The 21,405-nt window shown below is 42.0% G+C and overlaps 1 protein-coding gene across 2 annotated transcripts in view; it reads left to right on the top strand.

Moving 5' to 3' along the window:
* GPC3 (glypican 3) overlaps positions 1-21,405 on the top strand; it is a 968,057-nt gene that overhangs the window by 470,103 nt on the left and 476,549 nt on the right. Inside the window, exons 4-5 of one of the 2 annotated variants that reach the window (XM_073543505.1) lie at positions 276-406; positions 12,544-12,669. In XM_073543505.1, coding sequence (XP_073399606.1) covers positions 276-406; positions 12,544-12,669 — 257 coding nt within the window. The remainder of the gene's footprint in view (positions 1-275; positions 407-12,543; positions 12,670-21,405) is intronic. The other variant, XM_073543506.1, reaches the window with a different exon arrangement.

Here is a 21,405-nt window from a genome sequence, read left to right as displayed (position 1 = left end):
GTAAATAGCCTATAGAAAATAAGTAATGTGGCCAATATGAAACTGAAATATTTTATGATTTTGTGTATGGATAGTAACACGTCACACGTCCATATAATATGCTTGTCTGAATGAGCCTTAAACCCAGGAAATTTTGACTGTGTTATATGGGACTTCTATAAGAAAATATACTCCCTGCTAGATAACTAAATGTTATGTCTGTATTTATAACACAGAAAATATCAAATCTATTGAACATTTACAGCCATATATATAAGGTATATTTTTTTTTTCAGGTCAATAAATTATGTGGCACTTCAAAGCAAAGACTGTCAAGGTCAATACATAATGGAAGAGATACATATATCAATAAGAAGTTGTTCAAGGTCAATATGGACAATGAAGAAACCCTGTCTGGAAAAAGGAGGTGAGTCTAAGTCTATCCATATTACTCCTTGTCACGCCAAGTGTACATATGTTAGATGGAGGGGGGCACACATTAATCAGACCATTCCCCAAAGCTAAGGTCGAGGGCATTTGGCAAAGTACAGAGAACATATTGTTTGTCACTTTCTAAGATATGAACAGATGCCCTTCATATTGTGGAGATTTTATGTTCCAAAATTAAAAAAGAAAAAAGACTTCTTAAATCGGAGTGAGGGTGCAGTTCATGGATTTCTTATCCCTTATGACATACAAGGCCGAATTTTAGCCACAAACATGATGTCAGTGAAAAAATTAAAGGAAAGCTGTCATCAGGTTTCCCATTATTAAATTGTTGTCATCATATGTCCTAGTTAACATCCTAACAATCCTTTGTGTGCGCCCTGGCATCCTGTTATACCTCTAAAAATGATTTTTATGCACTCATGGTACTCGGCGCTAAGCGGTCAGTGCCTGTATTGAGCTCACTAACCTGGCCCCTCAGGATTTGATTGTTGGGGCTGGACTAGCGCGCTCTCTACAGGTGCTGCGGTTAGTCTGTACACAACCATCAGACTTAGTCTATACATGACCATCAGACTTAGTCTGTATACGATCATCAGACTTGGTCTATACACGACCATCAGACATAGTCTGTACATGGCCATCAGACATAGTCTATACACGACCATCAGACATACAGACATCAGACATAGGCTGGAGTCAGACACAATGAATAAAAAAAAAAATCGGTCCCATTTTAACGGTCCGAAATCGCACAAAGATATCTTAACCAGTGATGCGTTTTTGATGCGATTTTTCTTCATTGATGCGATTTTAATCGCATGTAAGCATCCTTTTGACATCCGTCTGCCGAGATTTTCTCGCAGGATAGCAAAATGGACATATAATGGAGCCCAATGACAGGTTTCCCCACACAAAGAATGTATCGATCTAGACACACACACACACACACACACATATATATATATATATATATATATATATATATATATATATGTCTAGATCTATTCATTCTTTATTTAACCGGTCTCTGTGATTTTACTGTCTTGGAAGAATTGCCGGCTTTTGCTAAAGGACGCCGGGTGCGATTTAATCGCAACTCACACATCGGGTCCGTTTTTAGTCCCATTTTTTCTCGCCCCCATAGACTTGTATTGTCGAATCTGATCCGAAAATCGGTGACAATCGCAGCATGCTGCGATTGTCTCGGTCCGAAGATCTAATCCGATCAAAATTCGCATGATGGGAGCTGCCCCATAGAATAACATTGGGACGAATGGAATGCGATTTTTTATCACATTGCATTCGTCCGTTTTAATCGCCAGTGTGACCCTGGCCATACAGTGGGTACGGAAAGTGTTCAGACCCTTTTAAATGTTTCACTCTTTGTTTCATTACAGCCATTTAGTAAATTCAAAAAAGTAATTTTTTTTCTCATTAATGTACACTCTGCACCAGATCTTGACTGAAAAAAACAGAGATGTAGAAATTTTTACAAATTTATTAAAGAAGAAAAACTGAAATATCACATAGCCATAAGTTGCTCAGACACTCATATTTAAGTCACATGCTGTCCATTTCCTTGTGATCCTCCTTAAGATGGTTCTACTCCTTCATCGGAGTCCAGCTGTGTTTAATTAAACTGATAGGAAATGATTTGTAAAGGCACACACCTGTCTATATATAAGACCTCACAGCTCACAGTGCATGTCAGACCAGATGTGAATCATGAGGTCAAAGGAAGTGGCCAAGGAGCTCAGAGACAGAATTGTGGCAAGGACAGATCTAGCCAAGGTTACAAAAGAATTTCTGCAGTACTCAAGGTTCCTAAGAGCACAGTGGCCTCCATAATCCTTAATGGAAAAAGTTTGGGACCACCAGAAGTCTTCCTAGACCTGGCCGTCCAGCCAAACTGAGCAATCGTGGGAGAAGAGCCTTGTTGAGAGAGGTAAAGAACCCCAAGATCACTGTGGCTGAGCTCCACAGATGCAGTAGGGAGATGGAAGAAAGTTCCACAAAGTCAACCATCACTGCAGGTCGACACCCGTCGGGCCTTTATGGCAGAGTGGCCCTACAGAAGCCTCTCCTCAGTACAAGACATATGAAAGCCCGCATAGAGTTTGCTAAAAAACACTTGAAGGACTCCCAGACTATGAGAAATAATATGCTGTGATTTTACTCGCACGTGGAATACGCCCAAGAAAATAAACGGTGATGTGAGCTGCCCCATATAGTTACATTGGGCCAAGTGCTATGCAATGTTTTCTCACATAGCACTTGCCTGTATTCTACGGTAATATGATGCCAGCCTTAGTCTATACATGACCATCAGACATAGTCTATATACGACCATCAGATATAGTCTATACAAGACCATCAGACTTAGTCTATACACGACCATAAGGCCTAGCCTTAATCATACCAAGGAGATGCGCACAATTATGTCAATCTAGGCGATTCTTTGTTAATTAAATATATCACTAACACAGATCTCATGCCTGTCCTGGTAGTTTGCCAAAATGTATCTGTTATGTTTTGCCCACAATAAGTTTTAATGCTGCTTATTTTCACCCACAATTTCGGAAATGTGCCAACAATTTTGGCTTGCCCACTTTGGGGGTTTTGTGTGAAATTATATCCAATTTGCTTTCTTTTCTATGTTTTTTTTGTGTTGTTGAAATACAAACAAAGGAGATACACATGTGTATAGCAAAACGTGTAATTGCAATAACTTTTTGGGAGAAATACTTCATTTTCTGGAAGTTTCAAGGGTGCCAATACTTTCGACCATGACTGTATTTCAAGCAAAGCGGGTGGGATTTTTAGAAGTCGCCTGCTCACTGTGGTTTGTTTTTACTCAGCATAAACTGAGCCGCGATGAAATCTGCAGCTTGTCAATTTCTCTTGCGGGCATGCTTCGGTTTATCTGATGATTTTTCCCATAGGCTTTCATTACATTTGAAAATCCACAGTTAAGGCCACGTTCCACAACTAGCTTTTGGTGAATTTTTTGAAGATGCAGATTCTCTGCACCTTTTACGTAAAATAGTTTTTTCATTGCATTTTTGAGTGCATTTTTAGATATGTTTTTAGTGCGTTTTTTTATCTTTTTGGAATGCTATGTTTTAATTTAAACTACTTGGTTTTTTTTATTCTTGATATTTGGCTTTGACAAAACTTTTTTGACACAGTCATGTGCGGTTCATGCATTTTGACGCATTTCTTCCTCGGAAATGGAGTAAAACCGTATGTGATTACCCTGGCAATGGCAGCAGGAAGCTTAAAATGTTAAAGCAGCACCCCAGCATTTTTTGGGGGCCTTTATATTACAACACGGGCTATTATTAAAACTGTAGATGTTTTTGCATATGCCTTTTGTTTTAGTTGATTCGCGATGTCTGGGATGTTATTTTTGATTTCTCCATATATTTCACCGATATGGTACATTAAGCATTAAGAAAACGCTACATAGAATGGACATAGTGCACAGCAAAGTAGAAACGGCTTGCTGGGCAAATATTCCTGGGAAGTGGTTTCAACAAGTAGCATATTCATTCATCCTCTTCAAAGTTTAATGCACCACTTCAATGTTTTTTTGTTTAATTTCAGCATTGGAGTGGTGCTACTAATCTAAGTTCCTTGCCCCCAGTATTATACACAGCCGCCGCTGTCTTCTGTTATCGACAACTCTTTGATCAAGTCTTCTGCAGGCTGTGACCTGCCGCATTGCTTGAATGTTTTCTGGGTGATGCTAAAGCCACAACTCAATGTCACAAAGGTGTAAAGTCATAATCCAGTGGCTAGAACGAGGCTCTGATGAACTTGCACTGAGCCCTTGTGACTGTTACCTCTGACTTCTGGTCAGTCAGATATTGCAGTCACAAGATGGCGTTGCAGGACAGGAGCAACACCGAGAAGAGCTGAAGACAGTGGCTGGTAAGTGTAAAGCTAAGGTCAGGGAACTTACATTACTAGCAACACTCCGGTGCTGAAATAGAAGAAATTGCTGGAGTGGTGCTTTAAATTGCAAAAAAATAAAAAATGCCAAGGAAGACGTATTAGGAATAACACCGGCTCCTTTTTTTTTTAAGTGGCTTCACCTTGGAAAATGGGGCAGGTACGCCGGCATCTAGAAAACGCTTTGCACCTGTGATACACCAGTAGAACTGCTGTCCTCGGATGTGTACAGCAATCTCAGGGGACATTATCTTGTGTATCGCAGCCTCAGCTTGTTTCCCCCGTGCTCCTCTAAATGTCTAGGGGAATATTGCAAAATGCAAAATAGACTTCATACTGATGATTTCCTTTTAAAGAATTAAACCTGTGCACACTCCAATGGTTTTCACTCATATTTGTTGACATCTACTATATAATTGTCTAATTCTGTCTGTCTGCAACGGAAATCCCGACTCGCTGATTGGTCGCGGCCTAATGTGCAGATGGTAGCCAGGGTCCGGAGGAGAGGAGACTCCTCCCGACTCTGGGTACCATTAATCTGTAAAAAATAGAATTAAAATAAAAAATATTGAGATACTCACCTTCGGACGGCCCGCGGACTTCCCTTCTCTATCCACACACCCGGCATCCCAGTAATGCTTTGCACCGAAGACCTCTGATGACGTCGCGCTCTCGCGAGAGTGACGTCATCTCCGGGCTTTGGCGCTAAGCAATACTGGGACCGCGATGCCGGGCGCATGGAAAGGAGATCGGGGGCCGTCGGAATAACCTTTTTTTAAATTATTTTAAATTATCTTTTACATGCTATGTTGGTTGCGGCCTATCAGCGACTTGGGCGGCTGCACTGCACCTGACGCTGATTGGTCGCGGCCAGTAGGACCATGCATACCAGGAAAGGGGGATCAGGGGGACCATGCATGTCAGGAAAGGAGGGTGAGGGGACCATGCATACCAGGAAAGGGAGGTGAGGGTGACCATACATACCAGCAAAGGGGGGTGACGGGACCAAGCATAGCAGGAAAGGGGGGGTGAAGGGGGTGCATGCATACCAGGAAAGGGGGATGACGGGACCATGCATACCAGGAAAGGAGGATGAGGGGGACCATGCATACCTGCAAAGGGGGGTGACGGGACCATGCATACCAGGAAAGGGGGGTGACGGGACCATGCATACCAGGAAAGGGGGATGAGGGGGACCATGCATGCCAGGAAACAAGGGTGAGGGGACCATGCATACCAGGAAAGGGGGGTGAGGGTGACCATGCATACCAAGAAAGGGAGGTGAGGGTGACCATACATACCAGCAAAGGGGGGTGACGGGACCATGCATACCAGGATAGGGGGGTGATGGGACCATGCATAGCAGGAAAGGGGGGTGAGGGGGACCAAGCATACCAGGAAAGGGGGGTGACGGGACCATGCATACCAGGATAGGGGGTGAGGGGACCATGCATACCTGGATAGGGGGGTGGGGACCATGCATACCAGGATAGGGGGTGAGGGGACCATGCATATCAGGATTGGGGGGTGAGGGGTACCATGCATATCAGGATTGGGGGGTGAGGGGTACCATGCATATCAGGATTGGGGGGTGAGGGGACCATGCATACCAGGATAGGGGGTGAGGGGTACCATGCATATCAGGATTGGGGGGTGAGGGGTGCCATGCATATCAGGATAGGGGGGTGAGAGGACCATGCATACCAGGAAAGGGGGGTGACGGGACCATGCATACCAGGATAGGGGGGTGAGGGAACCATGCACACCAGGATACGGGGTGAGGGGACCATGCATACCAGGATACGGGGGTGAGGGGACCATGCATACCAGGATAGGGGGGTGAGGGGTACCATGCATATCAGGATTGGGGGGTGATGGGTACCATGCATATCAGGATTGGGGGGTGAGAGGACCATGCATATCAGGATTGGGGGGTGCATTATGGCATTATTATTAAATCTTCATAAATAAACTACATACTGTACATATTCTAGAATACCCGATGAGTTAGAATCGGGCCACCATCTAGTAGATAATAATGATATATCTATAGTTACTATTACTTTATCTATATTCACTGCAGAAACTGGCCAAAGGCCCAAGCTGACTGCCAAGTAATTGTGCCAGAATTTGCAGCTGCCATTTAATCCCCTGCCTTCTGTTGTTATATACTGTACTGTTTAATGTCTCCTGATGATGGGTTTATCATCGGCTGATGATCTTCAGAGCATCTACCCTTTAGCCAAAAGAACAGAGCTTGATGTTTAGTTCTGTTGCACACAAGACTCAGCCGGGAGACTCTGCTGCAGCCAGTTGTCTTAGGCTGGGGTCACACTAACCTGCGCAAAATACGGTCAGTATTTTACATGCGTAATACGGATGACAGACCCCTAAATAGTGCTCCGTATGTCATCCGTAATCAAGGTGCGGTCGCGTATTTTGCACATGTCAGCATCCGTATGTAATCCGTATGGCATCCGTATGGTGAGATTTTCTCGCAGGCTTGCAAAATGGACATATAATGGAGCCCTATGACAGTTTTAATAAAGAAATGAAAGAATAGATATAGACACATAGAATGCGTATATATATATATATATATATATGTATTCTATGTGTCTATATCTATTCTTTCATTTCTTTATTAAACCTGTCAGTGTGAGTTTACTGTATCGCGCACTGAATTGCCGGCTTTGCTAAAAGACACCGGGTGCGTATTTCTCGCAAGTCACATGTGTGGTCCGTGTGTAATCCGTATTTTTTGCGCACCCATAGACTTGTATTGGCGTATTACGGGCGTAGTACGTTGACAATCGCAGCATGCTGCGAGTGGCACGGAGCGTAGAATACGGATGAGAAATATACGGCTGATGGGAGCAAACACATAGAGAATCATTGGTCCGTGTCTAATGCGTGCTTTTAGCGCCTCTCTCTCTCCCGTATTCCTCGCCAGTGTGACTCCGGCCTTACAGCCACTCACAAGGTAGTGAAGAGGAAGGGAATCATGACTAAGCTTGTGAGACACGCAGAGAAGATTTCTCAGTTTTAATTCTAATATGAAACAAAAAAAAAAAAATCAAAGAAAAGTAAAGAAACCACTGGAGCCATAGGCGGAGGAGGACATGACTTGGGGATGGGTGGACCTTTACTCCTGCAGCTTTTTTGGTCTAGTGGTGTAGATTTTTAAGCACGAGGGATGTTGCTTTAAGAGTAAGAAGCACAGTATGTCTGTGCCTGGTGGGTTACTGTGAGGAGGGTGGGGCTTATATAGAGCAGGAGATCTGTGTCTCTTCCTCTTTCATGCACAGGATGAACAAGAGGAAGCATGTCTGCAGCTTCAGGGAGTATAATACTGGGGTTATCACCTCACATTACAGATGATTTTAGGAGCACAGTCATCTCAGACATCATGTACTAGTGTAGTATCAGCTCCTACATTATGTATGGGATCATTATTACCTCAGCGATTCATGTAGCTGCCATGTCCCTCATGTGCATGCTGCATTTTTCTCACAGACTGTGAGCTTCCGTGTGACCTCCCTGCAGACATGTTTGATCTACTACTCTGCAATCACCTCAGACATTGTGTAGTGTGTACTAGTGTAGTATCAGCTCCTACATCATATCTGGGATCAAGATTACCTCAGGAATTCATGTAGCTGCCATGTTCCCTCACCTATTGCAGAGGCAGCTTTTGTGTGACCTCCCCGCAGACATTTCTGATATACCACATTACTGCTGTATTATACAGAGTCTTCATGAGTTCTGGGTTTATGTATGATAGGAGCAGGGACACATACAGTGTCTGCCATTACTATGGTGGAGCTGGGCAGTCACATGCATTAGAGACACTGGTGAGAGGAGCAGTCGGGGGATGGTATATGTATGATGATGAGAGGCTGCACTTCATGTCAGTGCACTGTATACTGACCCTGCTGTGTGCTGATTATCCCCCTTCCCAGTTATGGAGTCTGATGATCTGGATGTGACCTCATCTCTGTTACATACTTTGATGCTGGGTGTGCAGATCCAGTGTAACCAGGTTACTCACTATATATGTGGTATATGTGTAAAGGCTCTATTCCTGTGCTGTGTACTCAACTTGTACCACAGGTCTGTATACATGATATCACTCCTCACTCTGCTATATACGGATCATGCTGGGTATAGACATCCTGTGTCTCCGGGTCATTTTCCTGACTGTACATATAACCTGGACATGACTTCCAGCTTAGTGCTTGATTTCCATAGCTATTGCTGCCTTTAGTCCTCCCTCTCGTATGTTGCATGATCAGAGTATACCTACCAAGAGCTTATTTTATATTACCTAAGAAGGTGGATAGCACAGGCCTGAATGGTTTATGTTTTATCATGTGTAAAATAAATAATCGGGGAGTAACTCGGCACACTTGAGTGTGCACTAATAACTCAGCACATGGCGGGCAGTGAGGAGGCACTCCTAGTGTGAGGCTGCACATTGCTCTGGAAAACACATCATGGGCCCAGTTTTCAGCCCTGTCTCTCGTCTATTGTAATTGTATGTAGTAGAGTGACTGACTGGGATACAGAACTTGCATTTTTCTGCTCACACACCTATGGCTGCAGGCAGCTTATATTAGACCTACATATTTCTTACATTTATGTGCAGCTGGTGATTAGAGTCTGTCTGTAACTGCTGTAGAGGAGCAGGTGGCTTCTCATTTATTGTTACAGCATATAACACAGCATTGCCCATCTCTGTCTATTCCTGGACCTTAGGATGGGATATTTTCCATTATTAACCTGTTGTAAACCTGCATGGTTTTCACCCTCACTTATCCCACATGTTTTTGTGCGGTTAGAGGGGTCCTTGAAGTTGGTTAAATATGGTCTGGGGATCCATTGGGATATGGTTTCCTCCTTTTGAAATTCAATATGGTTCTGGATCTGGTGAAAGGTGGAGGGGAGTTTCGGCAAGGGTTTGTCGGATCCCCAGGAAATTCAAGTGAACATTGGAACCCTTGTGGTTATGGTGCTCCCAAGCTGGTGGGGTAACGGCTGGGAGTAATTGTTGGTACATTTCATGTTCACTTTATATTTGGTAATCAGCAGATTTTTTGGGAGCTTCAAGGACTCCTACCAGCGTGTTAATATTATTTATGCTTTGATGTTTTATGGTATGTTTGTTTTAATGAAGGTGTGAATAATATATATATAAAAAAAAAAAAGGATCGGTGTATACCCACCAAGTGCTTCTTTTATATTACTTAAGATGGCAGATAGCACAGGCCTGAGTGGATTACCTGGAGCCTGGTGGTTGGGGGGGGGGTCCTTGAAGTTGGTTAGAAATTGGTCTGGGGGATCCATTGGGATATGATTCCTCTTTTTGGAAGTTGATATGGTTCTGGACCTGGTGAAAGGTGGAGGGGAGTTTCGACAAAAGTTTGTCGGATCCCCAGGAAATTCAAGTGAACATGGGAACCCTTGTGGCTATGGTGCTCCCGATCTAGTGGGGTAACGGCTGGGAGTAATTGTTGGTACATTTTATGTTTGGTAATCACCAGATTTGGGAGCTTCAAGGACTACCCCCAGCATGTTAATGTTATTTATGCTTTGATGTTTATTTTATGTTTATTTTAATAAGAACATGAATTTAAAATTAAAAAAAAAAAAAAAAAAAAAAAGTTATTTGTTTCCCTTTTAGTGGGTCCTTGGAAGTTATTTATAAATTGGTCAGTAGGGGTAACCATATTAAGTATGGACCTCTGGGGTGGAGTTCTTGGAGTTGACGCTGAATCAGCGAAAAGGAATTGGAAGTTAAAATTCTGGATCTGGCTTTTTGGTTACGGCTCTGGACGGGTAACTCTGGACGGGGTGTTACCCGGGAGCTTTTGGATCTGGCTTTTTTGGTTACGGCTCTGGACGGGTAACTCTGGATGGGGTGTTACCCGGGAGCTTTTGGATCTGGCTTTTGGTTATGGCTCTGGGCGGGTAACTCTGGACGGGGTGTTACCCGGGAGCTTTTGGATCTGGCTTTTGGTTATGGCTCTGGACGGGTAACTCTGGACGGGGTGTTACCCGGGAGCTTTTGGTGGTTGGACTTCCCGGAACGGGATGTTTGGTGCCCTCAGGCTGGTGGTTTACGGCTGAGGGTAACGTGGATTTTTTAAGTTCTTGTGTTTTTGCCAAATATTTAGCCAGAATTTTTGGGGCTCCAAGAACCCTCCCCTCATGTCGTATAAGATTGTGTATTTCATACTTATTGTAAATGTTTATGTTATTTGTAAATAAACTGTCCGCTGACCCCCCCTGGGTTTGGAAGGGTAACCATTTCAGGTATGGCACCCTGGTTTTGAGGGGTAACCATCTTAGGTATGGCCCCCTGGTGTGGAGGGGGTAACCATCTCGGGTATGGCCCCCTGGTATGGAGGGGTGACCATCAGGGTATGGCCCCCTGGTCTCCAGAAGCATTTTTATTTTATAGGACCCTGTTAGGGTAAAGGCCCTGGGGTCATGGCAATCATATTTTGCATGCCTACAGAAGAAATTGCCTCCTCTGAGCCAGGAACAGCGGCTGGAGGGGAGAAGAGAACTAGGTTGTCGTCTGGACAATGCAGTTATCTAGAGCATGAAACTGAAGAGCAATGGGGCAGTATGCCTACTCCCGGTGCCCTTGAGCCAGTGGGAGCGGCTAAGGGTAAAGTAATCAAGTGAATAGAGGTCAACAGTAAATGTTATCAAGCGCATGAAAAACAATGAACAATGGCGTGTCAGTTTTATTAATAATGCCTTTGTAGACTTTTTCTGCTTTAGGTTTATTTAAATTCCTACTTCCAGATATTCTGAACGTTATTTTATGGTCGGTTATAATGTTGTTATATTGTGTATAGTTTTTAATTACTCCCGATTTATAATATCTTTCTATTGATATGTTCATCACTTTTCGGGTAGTGATAGTAAGTGGGTCTAAGAAATTTTACTGCACAGCTACTGTAAATAATGGTGGTTTCTAGAACAAAAATCTGTGATTTGGTGAATTATTAGAGCTGGCTACAATACGTGCGGTATGATAGTTTTTTGAGGCATGACAGATGTAATTATACAGGTATTCAGATTGTGGCTACGGCCTTAATTATGGTTTACTTTCCACATTCCCCATTATGGGATCCTCATTGCATGATGTTTAGCAACTGCTATTTTGCTGTAGTTACAGTATTATCGATCATAACTTGGTAGCATGGCATTGATAAAATTAATCTGTCTGAGCTCTGGAATTTTAATTTGATTACTTGTGTGCACAGACTTTCCATAGCGTGTAGAAATGGTTGGTGGGGGTCGAGTCCATTTAAGGTGTCAAATGGCCTCTCTGGTGGCGGTTTAGGAGTCAGGTGGAAGTTGCAGGCAAGTTAAGGTGGACTCATTTTAACTAATAGAGGATGTAAAACCTCATGGTGGTGAACAGGCTCGGCTTTGGTGGCCAGCCTCAAGGACGTTGTAATGGTAACGTCAATCAGGGGCGGGCACAGTGGTTAAGCACAGGAGTGAGGATAATAGGGTCATTGGTGCCCTGAAAGTTTACTGGCTCTGCTTGAATGGCAAGCCAGTGCGTGCCTCCCCTTTATGGCTGTCTGGCCTGGTTCTGTATGTCAGACAGCTGGGGATATCACAGTACTTGTGAATCCCAAGGTACTAGCACTTCACCTGACTCCTACTGTGATTGTTTTAATCCTGAGATTTAAATAAAGCTGTGGCCATTTTGACAACCAAAATAATGTGTTGTGTATTTATTCTAGTGCCTACGTTTACTGTAGTTATGGTGGTTTTAAGATGGAGTGGGGGTCCGTCCCATATCCATAAGTCAAGGAGAAAATGCTGGGATTTTTTTTTTCATGCCAAAAATGTCTGTAAAGTGCTGTGGAATTAATGGCGCTATATCAATGAGTAAAATAAATAAACATTGTTATTAAAATATTATTTGTGCAGTTTCAATATTTTGTGTTCCTTTAATGCCCAAGGGTCCGTGTCACCCTCAGACTATGATTAGCATACAGCGACTTGCACACATTTATTCCAAATTAATAAATCATAAAAACACCCCAAAGACAGTTCACACCAGTGTCATTTTCATGGCCTCATTGAGCATCTGCTAACCCGACATTGCTAACTGTGTTTCTCTTCCAGGGAGTTTATAATGAAGCTGAAAGCCTACAGTCACTTCTATGGCAGCCTGCCTGCCCTTGTCTGTCGTCATACCACCGTGGCTGAAAATGACACATCCTGCTGGAATGGACAGGAACTGGTGGCGAGGTAATTCTTTTCTAGGCTAGGTGTGCACATTACCCTATCTGTGCCGTGTTCCTTGTAGATGCTGCAGGTTTTCTTCTCTTTCTTTTAATTTTCTGAAATAACTGTTGCAACTTGGTTTCAGCAAACCTCCGTTTTACCACTAAGGCTGGAGTCACACTAAACGATAAAAAAATCGGTCCAATTTTGACGGACCGAAATCGCACAAATGTTTCTTCACCAGGGATCCGTCTGTCAGGCGAATTTCGTGTGATGATGCGATTTTACTCACATCTAAGCATCCGTTTGACATCCGTCTGGCGAGATTTTCTCACAGGCTAGCAAAATGGACATATAATGGAGCCCAATGACAGGTTTCCCAACACAAAGAATGAATAGTTCTAGACACATAGAATACATATATATATATATATATATATATATATATATATATATATATATATATATATATATACACACACACACATGTCATAGAGACACATTTATACATATATTTCTAATTCATACAGTTCTTCATAGCAGTATAGCTGCTGAAACATTTGCCAGCTTTTGGAAAATCATTCTCCTACCCGACATGAAATGACACATGGTTTACATACAGTTAACCATTTCATTTCATGTTTTTTAAAGATGTCTATCACTAGTAATTAGATGAGGGTTTGTGGGTTAAATTTTGGAGTTGTAGGGGTTAATTCATTGTTAAAAATTACAGGGACTCCCGTTGACGTCACTGAGGCTGCAGGGAGTCCCCGTAATTTTTAACAATGAATTAACCCCTTTTATTAACCCCTACAACTCCAAAATTTAACCCACAAACCCTCATCTAATTACCCTCATCTTAAAAAAACATGAAATGAAATGGTTAACTGTATGTAAACCATGCGTCATTTCATGTCGGGTAGGTGAATGATTTTCCAAAAGCCAGCAAATGTTTCAGCGGCTATACTGCTATGAATTAGAAATATATATATAAATGTGTCTCTATGACATGTGTGTGTGTGTATATATATATATATATATATATATATATATATATATATATATATATATATATAATGTATGTGTGTCTAGATCTATTCTTTTGTTTCTTTATTTAACCTGTCAGTGTGATTTTACTGTATTGTAAAAAGAATTGCCGGCTTTTGGTAAAGGACACCGGGTGCGATTTTATCGCAAGTCACACATCTGGTCCGATTGTCATCCGATTTTTTTCTCGCCCCCATAGACTTGCATTGGCGAGTCCGATCCGAAAATCGGTGACAATCGCAGCATGCTGCGATTGTCTCGGTCCGAGGAACGGATCCGACAAAAAAACGCATGATGGGAGCAGCACCATAGAATAACATTGGGACGAATGCAATGCGATTTTTTTATCGCATTGCATTCGTCCGATTTAATCGCTAGTGTGACTCCGGCCTAATATTGTGTACTGATCTATCAGCATGTGGGTGCATGGCCTCTAATGAAGGGCAATTGAGGGGTAGCATATCTAATTGTCAATTACTGCCCATGTAGGAATGTAGAACTGCAAGGATTGAAAAGGTTCAACAAAAGAGTCTGTTTGAAAAACAGCGAAATTACAGTCTGTGGTTCCTCTATAGTAACTGCAATATTCATTTTCTTACCTATAATTATCTCATGGAAAAAGTTAACCACTTAAGGACCAAGTTTTTCTTTTTTTATTGTTACACTCTAAGTTCCATAACTTTTTTTTATCAATGAAAATTCATAGCTGGATTTTTTTTGTGCATGACTTGTATGTATGTCTATTTATTTTACTTATTTATAAAGCAAAATCATATTCCACAGCACTTTACAGACTTTATCATCATTGTCCCGACTGGGGCTCACAATCTAAATCCCCAGTCAGTATGTCTGTGGTAGGAAACCAGACAACCTGGAGGAAACCCACACAAACTCCTTGGTGGGATGTGAATTCAGCACTCCAGTGCTTCAAAGCAACACTGCTAACCACTGAGCCTCCGTGCAAATATGTATTAGTTTTTCGTGTTTTGCTACACACGTTGATGTTTTCATTGATGTCATTTTATAGTACAGTCATAGTCAAAAGTTTTAAGACTGACACAAATTTTGTTTCTTCACAAACAATGCTGCTTCTTTGTTTTTACATCTTTTACTCAGATGTGGTTACCAAAGAACAATTATGAGTATTTCTTAAGTTTTTAAAGTTTTATTGACAATATTGACTCTATTTGTCAAGACGCTGCCCTAAGCTCTAGCAGATGGATGTCATGGAACTGTTGCAGGATATCCCAGAGTAAGGGGCTCATTCCCTATCTCTAAAGCTAGGGGCGCCCTAGCTATCACTGCTCCCCGGACTACTTCTGATGGTGAAGACGCCGGGGCCATGTGTCTTGCTGAGCTCCTAAATTAGCCCTGATCTGTCCCTTCCCCCACCAATGAAGTGGGAAGTTGTAATGTATATGAATACACAAACCAAACTAACAGGGGAATATGTACAGGGATAAATGAAAATACCAATCATACTAATATGCACTCACAAGCAATAAAGTGGGATACTGGGACGTAAAGGAAGAAGACACCAAATAGGAGAGGATGATGATATGCACACAGACAAATCACCAAGCAACAGTCTTCTGAACACTCCAAATGCCTTCTCAAACAACCAGCACCTCGAATTCCAGAACTAGGCAGTATGAAGCTAACACTGGCAATTTCTGATTGCCAGAGGCCAGTATATGTATAGCAGAGGGGAGTGGCCAACACGGAACAGCTGAGACTATCAAAGCAGGAAAGCTCCAGGAGCTCTCAACTGAACAAATTAACCCCTGCACTTCTAGCAGAAACCTGCACTGTTTAATATGATGGTGCAGTGCTTCATGTGCAGGAGTATGTGAAATCAGACACCATGGTCTCCTGGCCCCTCTAATATTGCAGCAAACCTTTCACAATGGATTTTCCACTTCTGTGCCAAATCCCAGCTGATGACCCATTCTAGTCTCATCAGTGCTAGGACATTATCACAATTTCTGTGTTGTCCACACAATTTTTTTAAGAATTGACTACAGGTTCTCATTAGGATTGAGATCTGGGGAGTTTTCTGGTCAGGGACCCAAAATGTCAATATTTTATTCATCAAGCCACTTAGTTTATCACTTTTGCCTCGTGACATGGTCTCCATCATGCAGGAAAAAACCTTGTTAATCATCAAGTTGTTCCTGGATGTTTGGGAGAAGTTGCTCCTGGTGGATACTTTGATTCCATTCTTTTTCATGGCAGTGTTATTAGGAAAATTTGTGAGTGAGGCCCCTCCATAGATGAATAGTAACCCCACACATGATTGGTCTCAGGATGCTTTCCTATTGGCAGACAGAGGACTTCTTTTGAACTTTCCCATTGACTAGTATTGTAAAGTATGGAGCATGTTCGTAGCAGAAAATGCCAGAATGAACTTGTCACTTCTATCAACCACATGGCGTTTTTAGAAATGTACAGTGATTAAAAGACATTCAAAAGCCGGTACATATGAACAGCAAGTCATTTTTACATAGTTCAGTCTATTGAACATTTTGTTTCCACCTGAAATTTTATGTTGTCTGTACATAGCTGTAGAAGGTCTTTTTTGAAACATCGAAAAGGAACATCTGCTGATAAACATTTCAAACGTGTGTGAAGATCCAGTCATTGATATGGTAGGTTAGTGATGGGCTCATCTGCTTTGCAGGGTTGCCAACTTAACTCTTTGTTTTTTCTGGACAGCTTTTATAAAAATCACAAACAGACAATGTTTTTTTATGGACACATTGGAAAACCACAATATAATTATGATTATAAATTATACATATTTAATCTTGTGCCCTTAATTCTGATATGAAGACATCAGTTGTATTCTCTGTGAACTGTAAAATGATGATAATTGCAGTCATAAAAAAAATCTGTCTAAGTTTCTTCAGCTTCAAAAAACCCACAAATACCTTAATTTTTTTACAGGGTGCAATGGGATCCTCAGTTAAAGCCTGAATAATGCAAAAATCAGCATGGATTTTTTATATTCTGACCTGTATTTGTGTGACAGGTTCTCCGTTTTTCTCCCACACCTCAAAAGCATTTAGACAGGCCTCTTGGCCACTTATTAAATTGGTGTTTATGTGTGATTGGTCATTTAGATTATGGAACAATCTTTGTATGGGACTGTGGAATATATTAGTGCCATATAAGAAAGAGGAATGAAAATAGTTAGTGCCTCTGTAAACATGGGATCCAAGGGGTAACATTTCTCCTTGTGGAGAGTGACATGTCAAGCCTGACATGCCAAGATGAGGAGACTTTTAAGCTGCAATGCTCCTCTGCGAAAAATGCAAATGGTCTCTTCACAAAGTAAGAGGACTAGAACTCTACTGCCACCTATAGGAACCAAAAACAGAACACAGTATGACAAACGTGCACAAATACTCTGCTGCAAAACATATGTAACTGCAAGTAGCAAGTGCTAGCAAAAGATGCTAACAAAACCAGGGTATTTTGTGGATACTTTTTTTGCAAAAAAATGTACGCTAAGCCACTCCGCCGCGTCAAGGCATACCCTTCTCGGAGCAGTCCTATCTAATATATTTAAAAACCTGAACATGTGAATAATACCTTCATGAGCAGGGTTCAGAAAGGTGCTGCCCGGTATGGGCTCGCTGGGCAAAATGGCTTTTTATGCATGTCCCAAAGGAGAGAGGCGGGGATCTCCCAAAGCTTGCATAAGCAAGAAATCAATGGATTCAGAACACATGACACATGCACAAAAACTGAACGGGTCATAAGACCCTGTTCACACCACCCAAGAACTAAGACACAAAAACAGAACACAGTATGACAAACGTGCACAAATACTCTGTTGCAAAACATATGTAACTGCAAGTAGCAAGTGCTAGCAAAAGATGCTAACAAAACCAGGGAATTTTGTTGATACGTTTTTTTGCAAAAAAAGTACGCTAAGCCACTCCGCCGCATCAAGGCATACCCTTCTCGGAGCAGTCCCATCTAATATATTTAAAAACCTGAACATGTGAATAATACCTTCATGAGCAGGGTTCAGAAAGGTGCTGCCCGGTATGGGCTCGCTGGGCAAAATGGCTTTTTATGCATGTCCCAAAGGAGAGAGGCGGGGATCTCCCAAAGCTTGCATAAGCAAGAAATCAATGGATTCAGAACACATGACACATGCACAAAAACTGAACGGGTCATAAGACCCTGTTCACACCACCCAAGAACTAAGACACAAAAACAGAACACAGTATGACAAACGTGCACAAATACTCTGCTGCAAAACATATGTAACTGCAAGTAGCAAGTGCTAGCAAAAGATGCTAACAAAACCAGGGTATTTTGTTGATACGTTTTTTTGCAAAAAAATGTACGCTAAGCCACTCCGCCGCGTCAAGGCATACCCTTCTCGGTGCAGTCCTATCTAATATATTTAAAAACCTGAACATGTGAATAATACCTTCATGAGCAGGGTTCAGAAAGGTGCTGCCCGGTATGGGCTTGCTGGGCAAAATGGCTTTTTATGCGCACGCCTGCGCTCCCATAGACTGTAATGTGTTATTTTGGCGCATTCCGTGCGCATGCATTTTTTTGACACAGGTTGGACGGACCATAAATGCAACAGGTTGCGTCCGGCGCGCCTAGGTGCACACTACAAAAAAATGCATGCGCACGAAAACGCATACAAACGCGTGCAAACGCTAGACCATGCGCCCCCATGTTAAACATAGAGGCGCATGTGCATGGACGCGCACGATGCGCTGCGCTAAAAAACGCTAATGTGAAACCAGCCTAACGGTCTTGTTACATGACTTAGGGTAAAGCCAAAACCAAAATCTCAATTTTCAAACACTCTGTTCCTGGGTACTGCCCCTCGTCAGTGCAAAGTATGAGATCTGATTTGGCTGGTTGAGAGGAGTCTGTCTTGGGTCCAAGGGGTAACGTTTCGCCTTGCAGTGAGTAACATGTCAAGCCTAACATGCAAAGGTGAGCAGACTTTAAGCAGCAATGCTCCTCTGGGAGAAATGCAAATGTGCTCTTCACAGAGGAAGAGGACTATAACTCTAATACCACCTATAGGAAATAGCAATCCTAAAAGTCAATATCAACTCTCTAACAAGCCTTGTCACATGACTTAGGGTAAAAGCCAAAATCTAAATTTGCTGATTCCGTGTTTCAGGGTACTGCCCTTGTCAGTGCAAAGTATGAGATCTGATATGGCTGATTGAGAGGAGTCTGACTGGGATCCAAGGGGTAACATTTCTCCTTGCAGTGAGTGACATGTCAAGCCTGACATGCCAAGGGGAGGAGATTTTTAAGCTGCAGCGCTCCTCTGGGAAATATGCAAGTTGTCTCTTAAAAGTGGACACTCGTGATCTAGAAGTTTGAAGTTTGGGTTGTTTCTGTAGTGGCCAGTGTAGTGCATGTGTAGTGACACCGAGCAGATGTCACCAGAATGGAGTTTTTCTTTCTCAATCCATTGCCGAAAACTATATTGAATGATCTTTTTTGTTTGATTACCGTGCTCTAATTTCGTTTTAAGGATTCATGCAGACGACTGTATTTTAAGTCCAAGTGTGACCCGACAATTCATCGTATCGCACTTGGACCAACGTTATCCTATGTGGCTGTGTATATATCACATTTTTTCCTCTGACAGAGACAGTTTGAGAAAAGAATTTCTGCATGCCCCGAGTTTGATCCGATATTCGGATCACACCTGGACATGCAACTCAATGAGTACATGCAAATCATTGGACTGCACTCGGATGACATCTGAGCGCATTCCGATTTTCGCTCACTGGAGAAGATGGAAAACTTGTTTTCTCCATTTTTTCCTCATCCGAGAGAATCGGATCACACTATGATCACACGCTGATCAGCATATGATTTGCATAATCGACCCGATACTTTCGGATGAAACACTGTGATCGTGTGCACCTGCCCTGAGACTAATGAGAATACGCTGCTTATCCGGGGACACTAGCCACATTCTTGCAGACTTACACATGACCTTGTCAGTAGTGAGATGTTTAACTGTATGTTAATCTCATCCAGCACTATGAAGATATGCAGATCTCAGTGACCTCCAGTGCTGTGGAAAAAGAGGCGAGAACGAAATCATTTATTTCTTAAGATCTGTTTCATTCATCATATTCACGTCATATAAATTCCCAGCACTATTAGGGAAGAATCAGGTGAATTGTATATCAGTGTCTCCTCGGTAAGAAACCTTAGGTATTAATTAACCTGTACTTACAAGGACGACCTAAAAGACTACAGGGACGATAAGGAGTCCGCAGATTATTCTTAAAAACTACTCACGCATCAAGAATATACATCCATTAATATGAATAACCAGGCCTGGGGTGGAGAGCGACCTCTATTTGTCCAACAGGAGGATCAGTTTAGGGATGTTTTTCATCTAATTTAATGTGCATTTAAAGTTTTGATTTTTCACTTCATTTTAATAGAATTTAATAGTGTCTGTGATGAGACACCAGAACTCGTCTTTAAATCAACTGGAGACTTTTTTTTTGTAGCAATTCAGCAGAATTATAAAGTGTGTGCTGCATTTTTAGAGGTTAGATGCTTACCTAGAAATACTCCAGACATGCTGACTTCTTATATCATAGCCCCAATTTCATCACCATGTCTGGCTTAAAGGATGCTTTGCCTTAAGCAAAGATGTCTCTTCATACCTTTGTCTGCTAGATGGGTCTTCCAATTTTACATTTGTGGTGACTAGGATTTCTGACTTATAATAGCAAAGTTAAAAAATAATTTACAATTAACTTATCATTTTCACGGTATATTAACCCATTAACGGTATATTTATTTTAATTGAAGGTTTTAAAGGGAACCTGTCAGCTGATTGACGCTGCACAAACCATCCGGCGCTGCTCCCATCCATCTCTAGGTGAGGTCTTATGCTATGCGAGAGACTAGAGCGGTGCCGAGAGGGCCAGGCCAGATCTGTCTATGGTCCCGGCCATATCTCCTAGCTATACTTTTCAGAGAAAAATATACCTGGCAGCAATCGTGCAGCCAGGCTCTGATTCATGCTGCCCGTGTTTTGGGCAGCATGAATCAGATGACAGGTGCCCTTTAACACATTCAGAACTTTTTCTTTTATTTAGTTGCATTTATTTTTGGCTAAAATTAATTTTTGCTGTAAGGGTAGGTTCATACATTATCTTTTACAGGCAGACCCTGCTAAAAACAACAAACAAAAAGAATGAATATAATCGCAGCAATGTCAACACGATGTTGTCACTTCCTTTCATCACTTCAGGCTTCGAAACTTATGAAGCGGCTAAACTAACTGACCTGTCCATTCTCCTGGCGGGTTTTGCTTTAAAGCCGCCACTATTGTATATATAGAAATATAATATAATTCTCAAAAGGTAAATTGTGCATGCTACGATTTTTTTCGGCAAACCATTCTGTCTGAGGAAAAAAACTAGACATGTGCACAACCCCATAGAATAACACGTGGACGAGTGCTATCCGTGAACCTCCTTGTGAATGTGAAGATAAAGAAGGCATATGAACATAGGGTCACCGGGTGTATTTCAGGGGATTTCATTTGTTTCTGTGATTATTGCAGAATTACATTTGGGCAGATGAGAGGACACTATACTTTTATCTCCCATAAAATAATAATTCTTTAGCATAACTCCAAGTAATGCTGTTACATTTTTTACTCTTCCTGAATATTTATGA

Source organism: Dendrobates tinctorius, unplaced genomic scaffold, assembly GCF_039654945.1.
Source record: "Dendrobates tinctorius isolate UK_male_01 unplaced genomic scaffold, ASM3965494v1 ptg000133l, whole genome shotgun sequence".
NCBI lineage: Eukaryota > Metazoa > Chordata > Amphibia > Anura > Dendrobatidae > Dendrobates > Dendrobates tinctorius.
This window is presented reverse-complemented; position numbering and strand designations above follow the sequence as displayed.